General features: G+C 31.6%; 1 protein-coding gene and 1 long non-coding RNA gene across 3 annotated transcripts in view; one reads left to right on the forward strand and one right to left on the reverse strand.

Annotated features, from left to right (window-relative positions):
- Positions 1 to 22,178, forward strand: part of LOC148238954 (uncharacterized) — an 85,000-nt gene that overhangs the window by 45,146 nt on the left and 17,676 nt on the right. Inside the window, exon 4 of one of the 2 annotated variants that reach the window (XR_015809717.1) lies at positions 21,335 to 21,474. The exons of the other annotated variant lie outside the window; for it this stretch is intronic. This is a non-coding gene — a long non-coding RNA (uncharacterized LOC148238954). Of the gene's footprint in view, positions 1 to 21,334; positions 21,475 to 22,178 lie in introns of those variants that run through there. 2 annotated transcript variants of the gene reach the window in all.
- Positions 18,859 to 20,076, reverse strand: LOC148238956 (uncharacterized). The gene has a single exon (XM_088188080.1). The coding sequence runs from the start codon at positions 19,914 to 19,916 to the stop codon at positions 19,446 to 19,448; it is 471 nt and encodes a 156-aa protein (XP_088044206.1). The 5' UTR covers positions 19,917 to 20,076; the 3' UTR covers positions 18,859 to 19,445.

Here is a 22,178-nt window from a genome sequence, read left to right on the forward strand (position 1 = left end):
ACAGTAATAAAGGCCATACATTTGCAACAAATATATAAAATTAGATCAATTTGCAAATACACAGTATTACACCTATCGCTCTTTGTAATCAACGGGCGTTTGTAAAGGCTTTTTACATAATTGCATAAATTCCAAACACATAATCGTTAATTGAAAAAACTCACGTTCCTACGATATTCATCACAGTAGAGAGTAGACAATGTTTATTCACTGATAAATCTAAAGTTTATATAATATTATACATTTTTTAATCACACTATATTATAGCTATGAGCGTGATTGATTAAGATACGTATTATGATCTACTTTTCATCGAGTTTTTACTATTGTATAATTACTATAATTGATGCCCATCACGCTATGATCGTATAAGTCATGCCAAAGTTTAGTATGTATCATCACGACACAAGTAATTATGTGGAATGCACGTAATAGTATCGTATAGTAGAAAATTTTGCAAAAAAATATATAGTACTTATTAAAAGAGTATTCAACCGATAACATCTAGGCTTGAATATTTATATTGGTTCACCTTATATGAGAGGCATTGTTAGTGTTTCAAGGTAGCGTTCAAAGGATCAAAATAGAATAGTTTGATTTATAATTCTAACATACCGTTTTTTATGCTTCATTGCTTGTGAACAAAACCTTCGTAGGAAAACAGATATAATTCTGCATCAATAAACATTTTTAACGTAAAATTTAATGTATTCCTAAGAGCTTTTTCTATATTTTATACAATATTTTCATTAGCCTTTTTCTTTAAAAAGAAAAGTGTGTATCAAATAAACCTAATTAAATTAATTTTTCAAGAGCAAAACACAAAGTAAACCATCACAATGAAGTTCAACAGTTAAACAAGCGCGCCATCAACGTCAAACTGAGAATCGTCTGAAACAGTTGAAGAAAACATCTGTTGTCTTGACTTAGTCATCCGTCAGAGATCTTGCAGTAATAATTTAAACTATCGAATGTAACGAGAAAAACGCTTAAATTACACGTCAATTACACAAGCAGTTGACTTACCAAACATCGATGAATTTAATCGATGAGAGCCCCCGCAAAACGATTGTGTTCCGTTTAATGGATGTACCGTTGTTAATTAACTACATTTGATAACGTCATAAGCACGTGGCGCCCGTTATTTCATCATGCTTTTTCTATGAAACTTTTTCGTGTGTTTGCATCAGATAAGCCACATGGCCGATGCGATGCGTGATTGTGTTTTGATATAAACATGTTTTTAATAATAGATGCAATCGTATTTATTCCTGTTTGTGTATCTAGCTCAGGTAACGTATGTTTGAATCATTGCAATGTTGATAGATGATATCATAAAAATATTATGTGTAGATAAAACTAAAAATAGTAATATTACGAATTATTTCTATCTATATATATATATATAGAAATAGTTTGCTACATAAAGCCCATTATTTAAACTATATTTGAATACTATGAAAGTATTTAACACTAATAAATAAAATTGATTCAAAACAAAACTATTCCTTCTGCATCCACCTAAGGTAAATGTTTCCATAGTAAATTTTAAAAAATATAGATCGACGATTATAAGTTTATTTTTAGATATATAAAATAAGATCTGAATTAGTTAATAGTATAAATCTAAGGAAATTGTATCTGGAAAATCGAATAAATAGCTTTTTGTTTCGAATAAAAAATTTAATGCATCCGTAAAAAATTGTGGTATCTGTTTTTTATATATTATTTGGAGTCAAAAATATTCAAATTTTATTGTGCCATTAATGCAATAATAAAGTCATATCAAAGATCGAGTTTAAACTCTTTAATATTAAGTGTGACTGCTTGGCTGGACCAAAAAGAACGGCCGAAGTGAAAGCAACTGCTTTTCTCGGGCTTAAGTTTGTGCTCCCCTTTGATATTAATTCCGCTAAATAATTGTTTATTTTAATTCAATGGCAAAGTAGTAGTTTTGTGTGAAATTAGGTAGTCACATTGCAAATATAAGTGAAGCTTTGAATCAGTATCGATGAATGAGAAGGAAACACTTTTCATTTTACCAATCCAGATGATTTGGGGCAAACTTTAAATATTTTTTTCTCTAATACGCATCTTATTAGGCTGACTATAATTATATAAATAATAATCGTATTGCCAAGTATACAGCTGTTCAAATTATGAAGCAACAGTTACACAAAAGCGTTCTTATTAAAAAAGACAGTAGATGACAATAAATCCAATTCCACTCCCAAAATCGTCACCATTTGTTTAAGCATCAAGAGTTGGCAAAGAAAAAAATCTCTTATGCCTGCACTACACTCTCTGGAAGTTGGCCAAGGTTGGCCAAGGACGGAGAATATAGTAGGTTACTTCGGTCGAGTTCGGTTCTGCCCGCTCTAAAATCTCACGCAAGTTGTCCGAGGTTACCGAGAACGGGAGGTAAAGTGAGGGTAATTCAGTCGACTTGGCCAGCTTCAAGCGCTTCCGAATATTGTCGGCAAACAGACCGAAGTCGGAGCTGCTCTTATCTTATCAAGATCTTTTTCGCTCTCTCGCGTGTTAAGTGACGAGAGTGAAAGAGATAATGATATGATGTTTCGGAAACTGAGATAGAACGAGTAACTCGGTTCAATTTCAATATGCGCGTAGGCGTCCTATGGTCAACACGCATGTCGAGCGCTGCATCGTGGTCACGTGGTCAAGTTATAATACCACATGCTTATCGGGGACTTCAACAGACTCTTACTGACATCTTTGAATATTTTAGGGCACCAAAAGCAATTAATTATATGTTTGATAGTATATTATTCTAACAGATATCGTTATTATATATTTTTTCATATAAAATTAAATAATTAAAAAATAATTAGTGTTACTTGATTTTGTTATAAAAAATCTTTTACAATATTCCTAGATCGGTTTATATAAATGTCACACCATAACGAATTCTTATTTAGAATCGATGGCGACAAATTCTAGGATAGTCACACATGTGGTGTTCGTATTCTGAAGTATCATTTTTATGCCTTATGGCATATTGCAAAAGCCGACAAAGATTTTGTGTAAATCGAATATTTACGACCGAAAAGTTTTCACTGATATTGTATTGGTGAGTGCCCACACAAACTTTTATAATTAATAATATGACAATTTAAAAAATTCGATTTTTTGGCACATTTTTCGATCGTGCCCAAATATGTCAGCTGTGCGTGACAGCAGCCGCCGTGCGGACGTCGTTCACGGCCGCCGTCCGGATGGCATAGGAAATTTGTGGCAGTGTTACCGCTACTCGGAAGTCTGCGACCTTGGCCGACTTCAATTGAGCTTCGGTTTGGACAACTTCCAGAGAGTGTAGTCAAGCTTTACATATTGATATGATCGATTAAAACTACAGTGTTTAAGTGCTTCGAATTTCGCATAACAAATATCAACATCGTATGCCCAATATTTTTTTTGAATACTTGTATTGCAAGATAGCTAACCAGATTTTTCTCGGGGTCATTTAAGATTCATCATGATAGAAATTAAATAACCTATATATAATATATTATAATAGCCGTGATTTCTCACAGAATAATATTAAGTTCTGACAATATTGTGGTATGCACATAATAATCTATTTAAAAATGCTGATCTTTTGTAAACTCATCGCAATTGGCACATTATTTGTTTACAAATATGTATTATATTTATAAGATATGTTTACCGAAAAACTAAAAAAAAAATCAAATTTAAGATATATGAAAGAAAATATAGTAATGTTTCCATTGAGGTGTATATGTTACAGTGAATGTATACTATCAGTAAAAATATATTTTCACTGATATTTCAGTGAAATCATATCAAAATACATTTTCACCGGTAGATGTATATTTTTACTAGTAAAAATATAGTTTATCTGACAGGTGCTAGAGAAACTGTCTTTTGACAAAAGTGAAACGTCCATTTACGTGCTTATGTCTATTAAAATATTGAAACACTCAAAATGTTTTGAGCATACTTGTATTGGATCAGCCGGACAGTGAATAAATCATATTTCACTGATATAGTTTTTTGCAAACTCTTGAATCCCAGGATTTTTTTGCAAAATTTGCAAGCACGTATTGAACAATAATTACAACATAAAATTAACAATAAAGCATTCAGTTTGATTTTTTTATCAAATAGCCGACTAAACAACGTTTAAAGATACTAAACATGACAATTAGGTATAATTGTAATTTAATAAAAAAAAAACAATTAAACACAACAATTAGTCACATATTTATACAAAACATAATTTCCTGTGCTGGGTGTAAACATTTGTAAACATTAAAAGCGATAATGATTTATTTAAAATATTTAATTGGATTCTTTTGTCGATTTTTTTTATTACTAATTAATTCAAATAATTATAAAAATATCAATATAGATATTTTTTATGTATTTTACTGTTTTTCTCTCTCGGTAATAATTGCAATCCCTATACGCAATAAGCCATAATACATTTGTACCCTCATTAGCGCCTCTTAAACATTTCTCCTTTGAAATTTTTGTTACATATTGTTTTGAAACGGCTTGATATACAGATAAAAATATCTTGAAATATACTTTAATTTAGAATTCAGTATTAATCTGTTGTTGATATTGTCTTTGGTTTTGCTAAATTTGGAAAATAGTTCAACTTTGAAAGCATTTCTAGTTTAAGTAGAAAGTAAGATTTATTACATGAATATGTTATAATAGAAGCGACCTAGAAAATTACCTTTTTCAATTTTATTATTTAAAGACACAAATAATGTACTAACTTTAAATGCAAATATATAAATAACTCAACATATTATATTTATACCAGTTCTGATGCAATTAAGCGATTGATTTATAAGGAAAATGTCAAGTATCTTTCAACACAATGATCGACGATCGTAATATGTTATTTCAAACTATTATTATACATTAGCCTGACAAATGCTTTAATTAGCAAAACAGCTTACTTATACATATATGTTATCGGAAACAATTATGATAGTTGGAACTCGTCGAAACGTGCCTTTTGCGCGCAATTGACCGATTAATCGTCAATGTTGACAATAAACAATTGAAATCAAGACACGAACCATATAGCTAACTGATTGTTTAGTATCGTCTGGTTGTTTCCGGAGAAATCGCCTTTAGATTGGTCACACCTCATTTGCTCGTATGTACATACATCCTTGGCACTTAATAATTTGCGTAATTTGTTTGTGAAAAAGTGACGACACAATATAACATTTTCTTGCAGCATTAACAAATCCTTTATGCAATAAAAAAAATACTTAATAATTTTTTATACTGTTTTAGTTATTTTCTCTAATTCATACTTACACAAATGATCAACAATGCTCGTATCGCGAAGCAAGTTACTCGCAATCCAAGGTTTCAGTAAAATTTGTTACCAAAGAATATTCTAAGCTTGAATAGCATAAAAATTTACACGCGTTTATTTTGAATCCCATGTTTCTTATAAATTATTGTTAAGTAGTTGCAGTCTCATTGATGCATTATTATGACAACAAAACAAAGATCAAATCATCTCAATAATTTCTGAAGAGCTAATAGCAAGAAGATCGCGTCATGTTCGATTAATTGTCAAGGTTCTCCTTACCGTTTTTTTTCCAGATCTCTACAAATTCTTACTACCAGTTCGCAATTATTTTGTGTAATATTTTTTTTATATAAAAGGGTAACGGTTTTACACCGTTTGAATTAGACAATCAAAAATGTGAGCAAACATATTTTATGTCTGCACTACATTCTCTGGAAGTTGGCCAAGGTTGGCCGAAGAAACAGAATATAGTGAGTTACTTCGGTCGAGTTCTGTTCTGCCTGCTCTAAGATCTCTCGGAAGTTGTCCGAGGTTACCGAGAACGGGAAGTAAAGTGGGAGTAATTCAGTCGACTTGGCCAGCTTCGAGCGCTTCCGAACATTGCCGGCAAACGGACCGAAGTCGGAGCTGTTCTTTCGAGCGCGAGCGGTGAGATACTTCCCATTTCGCTCTCTCGCGTGTTAAGTGACGAGAGTGAGAGAGATAATGATATGATGGTTCGCAAACTGAGATAGAACGAGTAACTTGGCTCAATTTCAGAATGCGCGTATGCGTCTTATGGTTAACGCGCATGACGAGCGCTGCATCGTGGTCACGTAGTCAAGTTATAATACCACATGCTTATCGGGGACTTCAATAGACTCTTACTGACATCTTTGAATATTTTAGGGCACCGAAAGGGATTAATTATATTTTTGATAGTATATTATTATAACAGATATCGTTATTATATTTTTTTTTCATATAAAATTAAATAATTAAAAAATAATTAGTGGTGCTTGATTTTGTTAAAAAAATCGTTTCGAATATCCTTATGTATTTTCCTAGATCGGTTTATATACACACCATAACGAATTTGTATTTAGAATCGATGTCGACAAATTATAGGATAGTCACACATGTGGTGTTAGTATTCTAAAGTTTCATTTTTATGCCTTATGGCATTTTGCAAAAGCTGACAATGATTTTGCGCAAATTGAATATTTACGACCGAAAAGTTTTCATTGAATTGTATTGGTGAGTCCCAACACAAACTTTTATAATTATCAGTAGCGTATTTTTAATAATATGACAATTTAAAAATTGCGATTATTTGGCACTTTTTTCGATCGCGCGCAAATATGCGGCTGTGCGTGACAGCAACCGCCGTCCGAACATCATACACGCCGCGAAGCGCGCGAGCATATGAAATCTGCGACAGTGTGGTCGCTTACTTGAAGTCTTACTCGAAGTACCAACTCACGTTTCACTACTGAATAGTGCTTTTTTAGCCAAAAATGACACTTAATTCTACTGATTTATTTTCTCACAGATAAAGAACATACTGTAATGACAACGTTTTACAACCACAGATAAATCGCTGACAAAGCTGAATACTATTCCAGATAGTGAATTCGATAACTGTTTTGCGAGTAAGGAGAAACGCTTTAAAGGGGACATTATCAATATTTATTACTAGATGAATACTTTTTAATATCAAAGAAAATCTTTCACACCTAGTAATCAAACAAACTCTGATACCTTTGACTAAAATATTTTATTTTAATTGATATACATATATATATATATATATATATATATATATATATATATATATATATATATATATATATATATATATATATATATATATATATATATATATATATATATATATATATATATATTACATTGTATATAATTTATTAAATACAGTTTATGTATGGTATTTGCGCACATCATATCCTTAGTCCTAAATTTATAATTTACATATTTGATCTAGTCACGAACTGGTCATGAGCTTACTTATTTACTAGTTAAATTACCATGAAGCCCTTTTGTTTACCATTGATCCGGAATATTTCAGAAAAACCTGATAATTTAAATGTACTTATTCATTAAATGTGATAACACAGACAAAGTCGTGGACTTGGGCATTGTACAAACAATATTCAATGCACAAAATGATTTATGTAAATTTATGCCATTTTCTTGCACATGACAAGACAGTTGCTCAATTAACTTCAGTGTGCGAATTGAGAACGAATTTTTGTGAACGAATCGCATCTGCGAGTAATTCGACCTTCAACCTTAGCATATGTATATTAAACATGTAAATAATAAACCTTAATACAAAATTGACCACAACCATATAAGCATCAAACAAGGGCCATTGTTTGGAGCTCAAACAATTAATATACAATTCGAACAACAAACGAGCACAAGCGATGACAATACCGTTTCATAAATCAATGGAATTTTATGTATTGTATCTAATGTTATTTTTTACGAAATGATTTTTTGTCCCGTAAAAGTATTTATTAAATGAAGTTTCTTTCCTGTTTAATTAGTTAATTGGTCAAGGCGATAGTGTATTGACCGACCCTGTAAAATATGAATCTCCGGCCAAGACTTATCATCCGACAATAGGCGTCGGCCTCTATTGTCTAGAATTGATAAGTATTTTAATAATCATTTGCATTATTTTTTATGAGGTCATGCCAAATATATAGACTTTTCAGAAAACATTTATAAAAAATTGGAAACGTCCTTGTTGACAAATATTCAACAAAGTGTCTGATGACAAATCGACTAAAACATCTATTGGGTTGATGCAAAAGTTATGACCGTTTTTTATGATCCTAGGTAAAAAAAAATTTTCTTCAGAAATGATGAATAGTATCTTCTTTTAAATGATTCCATTGTATAAAGGATACTTTTCCTTTACTTTTTATTCAGTTTTGGCCTGGCCAGAGTACAGTGAAGAGCCCTTGTATTTTTTCAAAATGTCGGTCGAGAAAGTGCATTTACGTCATTGTTTACTTTATGAATTTTGTAAAGACAATACCGCAAGTGTGGCAACCAAAAACATTTGCGAAGTGTATGGTGCATATGTCATCAAAGTTCAACAGGTACGAAGATGGTTTACAAAATTCCGATCGGGGGATTTTTCACTAATTGATAAACCACTTACCGGGTGGCCATTTAAGTCTGATGACGACAAGTTAAAAGTCATAATTGACACCAATCCATGTCTAACCACCAGGGAGATCGCGTCGATGATGGGAGTCAACCAAACAACCGTATTAAGACATTTGAGGCGTATGGGGATGGTTTCGCGGTACGACGTTTGGATACCTCATCAATTGTCGGCTGCCAATTTATTGGATTGTGTTTCAACGTGCGTTGCTTTAAGTGCGAGACAAAAACATGAACCTTTTTTGCATCGTTTGGTAACGGCAGATGAGAAATGGGTCGTGTACAACAACGTGACAAGAAAAAGACATTGGGCTATACCTAGACAAGCCCCATTAACAACTTCGAAGGCCGATATCCATAAAAAAAAGTTATGCTTTGTGTTTGGTGGGATTGTAAGGGTATTGTGTATTTTAAACTCTTAGAACGCAATCAGACAATTACAGCAGAACGATATTGTCAGAAATTATCCAAATTGAACATCTCCCTTCAAAAGGATAGACCAGAATTGGTAAACAGAAAAGGGGTAGTGTTTCACCACGACAACGCGCGACCACATGTGGCTATGATGACCCAACACAAGCTAAATGAGTTGAATTGGGATGTTATCAAGCATCCACCGTATTCTCCGGATCTTGCTTCTTCCGATTATCATTTATTCCAATCACTGCAAATTTTTTTAAATGATAAAAAATTTGATACAATAGAGCAGGTAAAAACATCCCTTACTACATTTTTCGCATCAAAATCCACGGAATTTTACACTAATGGTATAAATAAGTTGATAAAAAGATGGAAGAAGGTTATAAGAACTGATGGAAATTATATAATTGATTAAATAAATAATACAAATCTAAAAAAAAAATGTTTACTTGTATATGTAAAAAACGGTCATAACTTTTGCATCAACCCAATAATTGGCAATTGAACATAGGTAGCAATTAATAGCTCTCACTAATAATTTTCCTTGTCAAACAAAATTTAGAGCTTCTTAGAATTAGATAAATAAATAGTATAGTAAATTTCCAGTATTTTAAAAAATCTACTATCAGCGAAATTGTAAATTAGTGCAAAGCAAATATTATATGATTATTTATAATAAATTAATATATAATATCCATATTTACCTAGATGAATATGTATGAGTATTATACTAGAACAATGCACCTGCGCCAGTAGTAACGCATTACACACTTTTTGCTTTCACTAACAGTGGAAGCAATGGTTTGTTTGGTAACGTAAATAAATTGGCACATTATATGCACTTTTGTCTTAGACAAATATTTAGTCTTTCTAAAAGAGACGCGCCTAAAAAAGTATTATGTCATAGCTAACGCGTTCACGAGTTTCTCAAACTGTGCATATTTCTTAATACATTTTTTTATTTAATAACACTACTTTTAACAGCACATGTTTATCATCGTAAAAGAATAACCATGCGCACCATTCTGCGGGTGGTCACGTTTTAAAAAACCGGAAATTGTAACCCGCGACAATGGAGTAATGATGATTACACTAAATTGCCGTCGTTCTAGTTGGTATTTTTTCTGCTTTAGACAGTTACTCTTCAACGGTACTTTTCAGATACAATTTTGCCGATTTCGAAACAGATTGTCGAATCGAAAGTGATGACAAACGAAATTTTTGCTCTTCCGCCTTTATTTCTTTTCAATGTTGTACTCATGTGTCTCCAAGGGCGAAAACGAAAGCGAAGCAATGTAATAATTGCTATAAGTGGGCCATAATTCAATGACATGTGTAACAGTATTTTATGCGACTGATATGATGACCAGTGGCGTGTCTCAAACGATCTAATTTGACAAATGACAAGGATTAAACGGAGATAAATCTCAAGATTGTTAGTTAACGAATTATTAGCTAGACGACGTCAGAAATTATGTGTGTAAAAAAAGTTGTAGTATTTTAATCGGTATATTGAAATAAGTATGTAAAATAATAAATTAAGCATTTTCCTCTTAACCCCCTCACAGTAATTCGCACAACATATTTAATAAAATTTAAAAATGAAACTAATATAAAGATGAAGATAATTAATAATTGATTAAAATAATTATTTTTTAATTAAATATTATTTTAAAGGTAATTGACTTTTTGCACTAACTGGTTAAATAAATAAATATCGGTAAAAACCAAGAAAAAATATTATATAAAATAACAAATTTCAAATATATAATAAGATCCTATGTTATACGTATCTGCATTTGAGAATATAGTGGGTTAATTCAGGGTTACTTCGGTCTAGTTCGGTTCTGCCTGCTCTAAAGTCTTTCGGAAGTTGTCCGAGGTTACCGAGAACGGGAGGTAAAGTGTGGGTGATTCAGTTGACCTTGGCCAGCTTCGAGCGCTTCTGAACATTGTCGGCAAAGGGACCGAAGTCAAAGGAACCGAAGTCGGAGCTGCTCTTTCAAGCGCGAGCGGTGAGATACTTCCCCTTTCGCTCTCTCGCGTGCTAAGTGACGACAGTGAGAGAGATAATGATATGGTTTTTCGCAAACTGAGATAGAACGAGTAACTCGGTTCAATTTCAGTATGCGCGTAGGCGTCCTATAGTCAACACGCATGACGAGCGCTGCATCGTGGTCACGTGGTCAAGTTATAATACCACATGCTTATCGGGGACTTGAACAGACTCTTACTGACATCTTTGAATATTTTAGGGCACCAAAAGGGATTAATTATATTTTTGATAGTATATTCTTCTAACAGATATCGTTATTATATATTTTTTCATATTAAATTAAATAATTAAAAAATAATTAGTAATACTTGATTTTGTTAAAAAAATCTTTTCCAATATCCTTATGTATTTTCCTAGATCGGTTTATATAAATGTCACACCATAACGAATTCTTATTTAGAATCAATGGCGACAAATTCTAAGATAGTCACAGATGTGGTGTTCGTATGCTGAAATATCAGTTTTTTATGCCTTATGGCATTTTGCAAAAGCCGACAAAGATTTTGCGTAAATTGAATATTTACGACCGAAAAGTTTTCACTGATATTGTATTGGTGAGTGCCCAAACAAACTTAATAAAATGACAATTTAAAAATTGCGATTATTTGGTACATTTTTCGATCGCGCGCAAATATGCCAGCTGTACGTGACAGAAGCCGCCGTCCGGACGGCATATGAAATTTGTGGCAGTGTAGTCACTTACTCGAAGTCGTAAGTCTCGGCCGACTTCAGTTGTAACTTCGGTTCGGACAACTTCCAGAGAGTGTAGTACAGGCATAAGACATCGCTGAGGATAATTTTTAAAATTAGGCACATCCGCGTGTATAAAATATAAGTGAAGTTCTTTGCCGTAATTCTTACCCAGGACTATGGGAGTATTTTAAAATTTTCTAAGACAGTATACCTTTTTTCATTGTATTCTAAACCGGTACTAATCAAAGCAGCAATAAAAATATTTGCTAACATTAATTAATTACCTCCAAAATTCTATAAATAGACAGTTTTATACAAATTTAGCATGTGAAAATGATAATCGAGATTTTGTGGAACAAGACGTATTAAGTAGTGACGAAAAATAATTTTTGATTATCGTAAAAACAAGCCATGTCCATTTGTTAGACTGAAAACATGCGATGTCCACTTCCTTTTTTATTTTTTATTATTTTTATTGTATAATTAATATATTTTTTTCTTTTGTTATTCTTTTAATATAACGTATTTATAAATGTAAACAATATTTAATAAAGTATTCTGTAAAATTTAATTTTATGGACTATCTACTTTTTAAAAGGAAGTCTTCAATAAAATCGTTATCAGAAATTCCGTAAAACTTGCTAACAGTGATAAGTTGTGTAAATTGTAAGCATGACTGTTTTAAAAATATATAAACTTGTTAATTTGGGAAAAGGACTATAACAAATGCGTCAATCTTTATAAATAATTTCCAAATTTATTTTATTGACGCATTTGCTTGCATATCACATTTGCATCTTAATATTTGACGCATATTACATATATTAGATATCAAATTATATGCTAAACTATGATTCCCACCAATTCATAAAATATAGAGTGATAAAACCCATACGCAATATTTAACCATGAAACATTTTGAAATTCATTTTCGTTCCATTTATGATACACGTGATTCTATGAGAAAATAAAATATTCACACCTATGCGTTTTGTTGCTTCAAGGTCCCTGAATTATAAATATTTTGTTCTGAATTTTTAACCGATGCAATTACATATATGATCTGGCCTTCAAATACATAACTTTTCACCGTAGCTAAATTGAAGAAAAATATCTTTTTCTCACGAGACGATAGACAAGCACTACAAAAAAATATCCGAGTAGTCATCGTTGTACAATACATAATCAAACGCTTCAATGATAGTGAAATCGCAATTTTCACGCTTAAAAAAACGAGAACAGCACCATCACCACAAAAAGATAATCATCCGACGAATCAAGCGAAATACTGAGAATTTTCTCAGAAAACCCCACATTGAGTTTCAATGTGGAGTAAAGCTTCGAATGAGTCATTAAACATTCACGAATCAATGACCAACTAATGGTATTTTTTATGATGTAGTATACAATTATAATCATTTTATGTTCAGACTGCTTAAAAATGTATAATCGAATACTATATTTAATAGGCTTGGCTCATATAATATAACATAAATCAACTTGTTACGTATTAACGCAAATAACAAAGGGTCATAAGCTAATTTTTAACGCACCTAGTTCAACAATATATTGCTTATTCAACTTATACAACAATAAGATAGATTGCCATATGACGCTACCGAAACTTGTGAATGGTTTTGTATTTATTTTACAACAATAAAATAATGCAAATATAGTGTCTCAAAAATGGTTGTATCAATAGTATTTTATTTAAACCGTGTCGTAACTTTCGTTCGTCACAAGTTCAAATACAGAAAGAGTAAATAAATTAACAGTTTATAAAAAAAAGTAGCGTACTAGCAATTGACGATACGCATCACGTGAATTTGACTCAATTGGTAAATGAAACAAGTTCACATGGCAACTGAGTTCGTATAGTACAATATAATAGACAGTTATGTTGTGGTGTCATTTTGATTCGCTTGATGAGAAAAGTAGCAATCGTAATAACCTTTCGGCATATTAAAGTTCAAATAGAGACAGAATTTGTTGATACTATTTAGTAAAGAATGCTAATTTGGAGCAACAATATTTGTTTTAAAAACAGAAATAAAGACAATATTTTAACCAGAATGCATTTTTTACTTTTATGTGCTAATCTATGAGCATGACTCGTTTTAGCTCATTTTATCTTATATTTTTCTATACATTCTATATTTCGTGGAACCTAACACGCACATTGATAAGTAGGCGTATAACACAAATAATAATAAATTTCTTTATAAGAAATCTTCACTCTAAGTATTTTTCTTATATATTACATTTTCTTTTATATTTATTTGATAACTTTTAAGCACTCCAAAAACAGTGCAACAATTATTTTTAATGTACTTGAAAGTAAGTAATTCGGAGTTGATTGATTATGATACTAAGCATCAAATATGTATAGGCACGTTTTTAATATAGAAATTGAATATAAAAGATTCTCCTTATTTTTATATAATAATGTTTGCGTGGGAGTTATATGAATAATAATTCTGAAATGCCTCGGAAAAATGGTAATAGCATTAAGGCGTATATGCTTTTTTTGCATGGCGTTGATTGACTTATTTTGATTGAAAATGTGTTGCTTGACAATCCATAAAACATATTACAACGCACAAATATAATTCTAATATGCTAATAATTCCACTTAACTTGTATTGTATTACAAACTTAGTTGTTATATTATTTGATACGAACGTGCAGACGTGTCGCATATAAATCTAATTGGACAGACGAACCCTAATTCTGTTATGTTCTCATTATGATTGACAAATAGTCTGCCTCTGGGCATGAAGGGCACCACACTATAAATACGTCATCCTATGTGTGTACGTGATACGGGTTTTGCAAAATACACCGTGCTTTCCCTACGTCATAAACCACGTCATAACAAGAAAAAATCAGACTCACTCGTGGGTTATCTGCCCGATCAAGGAAATCTGGTTTTCTCGGACAATGAATCTGTTTGCGTAGGATATGTACCTATTCCTTTAACAATTAGGAATATATTTAAGCTATTTAAGCTCATTGATAGTTGCGCGTTTGGTTATTTCCGTTTTCGCACGACTCGTCTGGAACAACTGTATTTTTAATGATGGTCATTAAGAGAACGAATCGTGATTCTGTTTTTAAGGCTCGACTGTTTGGAACGGTATACCAAAAAAAACAACTGTATTTGATCAGATATAAGAAATTGATATCTTGTTAGATGTGATTTTACCGTGAAATAATACGACATTGAACTACAGTGATTTAAATACCGACATTCCAAGACTAGAATTGAAAGTTTCTAACTAAACGCAGGTATTGAAATCTCAATTCTAACATTGCTGTTTTAATTATTGTGTAATATAGTTACAGCATTTAAGCAGTGATCGCGAACAATAAGACCGTCTCTTAAAGATTGTAATATTCTATTATTAGCGCGGATATCCTGAACAATCTTAGTCAAGAAATAACGACTTTTTAGGGCATTTTACAATCAACGGCCGAAAATTAACGAGCAATGACGGATTGTCAACACCACCACTCAGCAATTGAGATACGTCAAAAATGCAATGAATAGTTTTGTAACACTCCTAGCAAAAAAATCATTAGGATTTTTTAGAAATATCTGAGAAATTTATTCCTTATCCTCTCTAATAACAAGGATTACCATAGCCACTTAAGTAACTGTAAAAAAAATTCAACTTTGAAAAATGTTCTTAAAAGTTTGTATAGACTATGTTAATCTAGAGATTAGTATCGAGTAACTTTGTCACTGACATTGTAAGCATAAGAGGTAGGACACTGTGGAAAGACGCAGACGAAAACCGTGTTACTGATACACTAAAACTACGACAGTTATTTGAAAAGAGGATAATTAACATTTTAAAAAATATTTACATATCATATTTTAAAATACTTGCATTAGATTCTAGTAAAATATTTTTTATTATAAATCTGGTATACTTAGTAAAATATTTTTTTTATTAAAAATATGCCCAGATTAGTTGAATGTGTCATGATGGCCATTATACAATTAAAAATATTAAAAAAAGTATGTTGCGCACCTAAAATAGACGAGCACTATTCCGTATTGTTTTCCAGCTCCTCATAGCTATCGCCGAAAACTTCTTATTTTTTCCATGCTCATTAATTCTTTCACCACGGCTGGGCAAATTCCAGGAGCCCGTTCTCCTTGAGAGGCCCGACTCTGTAAAAAATCATAAGAATATACAATATTTATACAAAAAATAATAATCGACTTAAAATAATGATTAGCTATTACACTATGCATTTCGATATTATACTATGTTTTAAAAATATGATAGCTATTCTTACCGATATTACTATGAATTTATAATATAAGAGGACTGATTAAAGTATATTCAAAGCGAATTTTGGTCAATAAGAGAGCGCAAAAAAACAATTATCTCTTCTCAGAAGTCAAAAATTCACGTCAAAAGCCATAAAATCGTGCTGTCGCCGGCGCAGTGGGAACGCTCGGTAACGAGCGTTCTCACTGCGACGGCGACGGCACGATTTTATTGCTTTTGACGTGAATTTTTTACTTCTGAGAAGGGATAATTGTTTTTTGCGCTATCTTATTGGGCAAAATTTGGTTTAGATGTGCTTTATTCGATCCTCACTCGTAATATTATTATAAAAAGTCTTAATAGAAATGCTTGATAATCGAGCGTTTTCACCGCGACTGGAAACTCACTATATGGCAACACTGAGCAGCAAAAAAATACGACTAATAATTAAGTAAATATTATTATTAAATATTTTTAATAATTTTTAATGCCTAATTAAAATATTTAACATAAAATATGATTTCAGAAAATATGTAGCAACGGTGGCTAATTTTTATATTTATTTTAGCATATAAAAAGTTAACTCGAACCTATTATTATTTATTCAATAAATTATATTACGATGTTAAAAATACACAAAATTCCATTTTTGTCATGAGGCCCGGAATCATTGTTTTTCCAGGGCCTGAGCTCGCTCTCGGCGCCCTGGATGCAATAGATACGTTCCAGGAAATATCGCGTAAATCGAGGCATAGAACGAAATTTGTTATAAAACGATCGAACGTGTACTTTTAAAATAAACGAGCTTCAGCGAAACGCGTGCATTCCAAAAATTTACTCAGGACACACTGCATGTGCAGTGGGAGAGGTTTAAGATATACTTCACTCGCAATAAATGGAAGTAAGCCATTTTACTATTAAAATCATTTTAACCATGTGCTTATGCTACACAATGCCGCGTTAAAATTTTTTTTTTTAAATCTTATTTGTATAAATTCTTGTTATTTTATTTTTAATATATATTTATGAAATATATCAACATGGACTTATAAAATGTTACTAATAATCGCAAAACAATAGCTTTATGGTTCATTTACCCCAACAGTTGACCCTGCACGAGTTGGCAAGAAAGTGCCAAGTGATCGGCCAAATGTTTCATTACTATTTAAATCATTAACAACTAGTGAGAACACGCGTTGAGCTAACTCATTTTTTACATGTCTATGACTTCTGATACAAAATTAGCATATTACTTGAAATACATTTTTAGCTGTGTGTATTAATTAATAAATAATAATGAGGTAATTTTCAAATATATTGTAGCCCATCCAAAAATCCCAATCTCATCATCTTGCGCGCAAATCAATTCCTAGAAAATGTTAATAGTACACACGTTAAGCTCATAAAGATACGTATGACGTCAGATGGACCTAAAAGCGTAAATATTAAATTGTATATGGTGTGTAATATATATGTTAAACATATATTTGTTGAATAAATACTATAATGAAAATCTCTATTTATCTTCCTACGCAGTATTGAAAAATATGATTGCGTATCGGACGAATAATGTCAAAGGCATGAAAATCCCTAATATCCGTTGCGTAATATTAATGTATTGTATAACACGAAATATTCGTTTTATATGTCAATAATCAGTTTGATGTGAACGAAAATTTTGCGTACAAAAATATAGTTTATTTTTTTTAGATTTATCTGTATATGAGAAAATATATAATGCATTATTTTTTATACAGTTTTACTGACTCAATCAGGAGACCGTTAAACTTGTTCGAAATCGAAACCAATTTTTTGCTTCCACGTCAGTAGATAATCATATCAACTTCCATAATATTATTAAAGTAAACATGTTATATTCGTGCGTATTTTTGTTTGATAAAAAATATAGTCACACCTCTTCATTGAACAATTTTTCCTAGTACTGAAATTCCCTTAATGATAGATTACACGTAACATTACAACTAAAATATATGTATATATAAAAAAAAACTACATCAATTTTCTGAATATTGATTCATATTTAAGAATAATTTTTTTAATCTTTTCCTATTACATGTGCAAAATTTCCTTATACATATATAAATATGCATATGCTTAATTCTATTGTGTAATATATTTTCTTAGCAAAAACCACAACAACCAATAACATATTATTTTCCTCAAATGCATAAATAATGAGCCTATTCCGTATTTCGTTTTTACTAAAACGTAAACAATACATAAAACTATTTTTTTTTAAATTTACATAATCATTACTTTTTAAAATACAGTATTGCATTGATTAAAATTTTCTATTATATAAATAACTGTTTTGTTTTATTTAATTTAAATTAAATCGAATTACCATTTAACATAAAAAGGGAAGATAAATGCTGTTTCTAGATTACTTTTAATTAATAGCTTAGGTTAGACCGTTTGATGTTATAAAGTACTGTTCGGTCAAGCTAGATTACATTTATTTTTAACTGAATTTCTTTATTAAGTTGTAATTTAAAATGTTAAATTATGTGACTATTCAATAGTAATGATATCTATGAATTATTTCAAAGTATTGAAAATATTTTTTTAATACAAAGGTCATCATTGAATTTTCGATTAAACAACTCTGATTTTAATTTATAATAATAATAAAAAGCTTATTATTAAAACATTGATAGAAGAAATTTCCATTACCAATTCCTGCATTATGTTAAAAATCGACCCATTAATGTGTGTGTGTAAAGACGAAAATGTTATCAGTCCGATAAAAAACTCGTTTAGTCATCATTTTCCGTGTTGAACCGTTTTGTTTAACTGTATTCGATTAATAGAAGGATTGCGTCAAACTTTCGATTAACTTTCGTTTACCTAAAAGGAATGGGTGTTACAATAAAAATCGTGACTTAGATCATTTAGTTTTTATTGAAGAATAACAAAAAAAACAATTCACGTATAATACATATTTTATAAACATTCTTTGGATTTTCTTAATTTATACTTATATAAAAAATAATTCTTACAAAATAATGGTACTTATATCAGTCGATCTTGATACACTATACAACTACTTTACAAATATGATTGACGAAAAAATTGAATTGATAAGAAAATATGTTAATAAATTATTAAATAGGAATGAAGCTACGTATATGTAATCGCAGCTTAAATTACATACTCACATTAAATATCACATTGAAAATATTATAGCTGCTTTTTTTTAATAAAAATTATAATAACCATGATACGAACTTAGCCTATTACTGTCTTTTTTACATTTATCGTCTAATGTTATATTTACATATGTTGCATACACGGTGAGCAACAGGTCGGCGCTTCTAAACAAAATGCACACTTTTTGTGTATATAAATGCAAAGACGCACACTTTGGGAACCACTTGTTAAACCACCGAGACTTCGCACGTCGCTTTCATTGCGATTCTTGACGAAATCAACCAAAAAACGAAACCCTGAACGCTCCGTGTTGAAGAGTTCAATTCTCGTCGTCTTCTTCGACCACTGGTAGGCAGCTCTGCATGATCGTAGGAGAAGCCCTGGATGTAAAAGCTGCGATCCAAGATTCGAGCTCAGATGGTTCTTCGCTGATAAAGCTCAGACAAGCTATGCTGTCGAAGTCCTTTTGTCTGATCAGAAGACCTGGGATCTTCTCGTCTGTGAGGCGCGAAACTGTCGTGTTCTTCAGATTGATGAAGCCCAGTGGTTTGCAGATCTTTTTTTGAGGATAGATCACTGCAAAATGTTCCAGTGACGTTCTGTAGATCTTGACTTGGACGTCTTGCTTGCGTCCCGATGGCGAGATTAACGACATGTATCCCGCTTTGGCTTCTGGGTCGAACCTGGACTTGAGCTGGGCTGGTTCTTCCCTATCCCTGAAGCAGATCGGTCTCTGGTTGAGGAAGTTCTCCGAATGGAAGGTCGCTGGCATTGCTACGTCCACAGGCATGGTGCTTTTTGTTTGAGTTTTGGCACTGAGTATATGTATTGAGGTCAACACACCAATTGCGATGATTGCACGCAATTGCCGAAGAGCAGAAAGCGTCTTTACTGTCACGCGACTAGAATGCGACTAGCGTTCAACGCGAATAGCAAGTCCGGATTGAACCGAAGTGGGGAGAGCACCGCCTTTTATACCTTGCCTCCCGCCAGACGTTCTCAAGCAGAGAGGCGCGCATATAGATATATCAGACGATCCCTAACGCTCAATCGCATTATCAATCAAACATGATTTAATCTAATTTTTAATACCAATCAATAATGCGGGAAACTCGATAGTTCATAGAACAATTAAGTCGGGAAAAACAGATCAAGATAGAAGGAAATAACAAAATTAATCCAAAGGACACAAGATGTAAACTACACATTTAAAACCCACAAGGAAAATATTATAAAACATAAGGAAAAATAAACGTAATAAAATTACATCTGGAAGAAAAACATATGAAAAGGATTACACGCCCAATAAATTTCACAATGCAGTACTATCACAATAACATGTTTATCCATTTCGGTGTGCATATGAAATATCAAAAGCGTATGCAAAAATGTGTACTTTATTTTTATAAATATATTCTAATGGTGATAGAAAATAACGGGCAGATGTGTTAACAGGTGGTCTGCGGAATTTTTAATTATTACGCAATTGTGTATTCTCTTGTATTGTTAAACTTTTTGTCAAAACGAGTTGTTATTTTCTTTTTATAATATTTTAAATCGTCATTTGAATGAACTTTGAAAAAAAAATATTTAAATATTTTTTTATTTAAAATCACTACGCATCGCCAAATATATTTATGAAAACATGTACATCTTCGATTCCACTTTTGATATTTTGTATGCACACCGAAAGGTATAAATATGTTACTGAAGAATAGAAAATAGTGGGCAGTATTTTTTTTGTGTAATTTTATCGCGTGTAGTTTTTTCATTTTGTGATTTTTTCATGCAAATTAATAAATGTAATCATATTTTGCGTAAATAAGAATTAACGCGGCTATTTTAAGCTCTACATTGCTGCAACTGAGGCTTGGTAAATTCTACCACGTCACGCGGACCCTAACAGAAACGACAGTATGGGCAACCAAGAAAAACAATTCACTTTCATATTTAATAATCTTGCATCTAGTGACTCATCTTTTTATTTTTTATTTCTGAATAATTTGTGTAATCTCTTGATAACTTTCCATTAATACATATATAAAATATTTTATAATTTGCTATACTCTTCAATGTACATCTCAACACGATCAACGAAACGTAAGATAACATCAAGTGATTGTAGATAATAATGTTTCTTTGGAACCAGCCAAAATACTTTTAATTACTCATAAACGAAAATTGTAATAAATGATATTTTTTTTGCAGATAAAACTATTTTTGATACAGCAGAAAAGTGAAAATAATTAAAAGGTGGAGATAATGATGACTAAAAAGTTTGATGTATTCGAAACGACTATTTACATCAGCTCAATGATGCCTTCTCAACAATTAAACCCAAGTCCACATTGAACTAAACTAAGAAACATGTAATCTTATTTTAATATTGTATATTCTTAAATTATATTAATATGTAAAATTTTGAGTCAAATAAAAATGTATATATAATACAAACAAACTTCAAATTTTTCATTGTTTTAATAATCAATATACAGCAATGACTTTTAAGAATTCACAAAAACTAGTATGCAAAATGTATTTGATCAAGATCTCAAACTAGTAACACTGAGGTTTGAGCCACGGTAGTAGACTCGAATTTTTAATTATGTGGGAGGTCCACCCAGTTGCACAGTTAACGGTCAAAGTAAGCTCATTCAAACGATAATTTCAAACTTATGAAAAGGAAATAACAACTCGTTTTGATTTTAAAATGCATAATAACAATAAAATACTACTCTTATACCCCAATTGCCCACATACAGACACCTTGTTAGCACATAAGCATCATAAAAACTACCCTTTGTGCGTAAATTATGCAATAGACTATGCGTCTATTTCGTATAAAATTTCAATCTTGCAATAACTCCCTTCCACTTTGCAATTGCTTTAATCGGGGCGCGAACTATTTCGTCGGTCGAATAATTAAGCGATGCAATTGGCCCACCAACATCCGCATATGTGATTCGCCAAAGACGTCTCGAATCAAGAGTATAAAAGATCTGACACTTTTTCACATAGGAAACCGATCAAGCGATTCGAGACGAGAGGGTCA

Source organism: Plectrocnemia conspersa, unplaced genomic scaffold (assembly GCF_051122295.1).
Source record: "Plectrocnemia conspersa isolate PC_06_02 unplaced genomic scaffold, ASM5112229v1 ptg000001l, whole genome shotgun sequence".
Lineage (NCBI taxonomy): Eukaryota > Metazoa > Arthropoda > Insecta > Trichoptera > Polycentropodidae > Plectrocnemia > Plectrocnemia conspersa.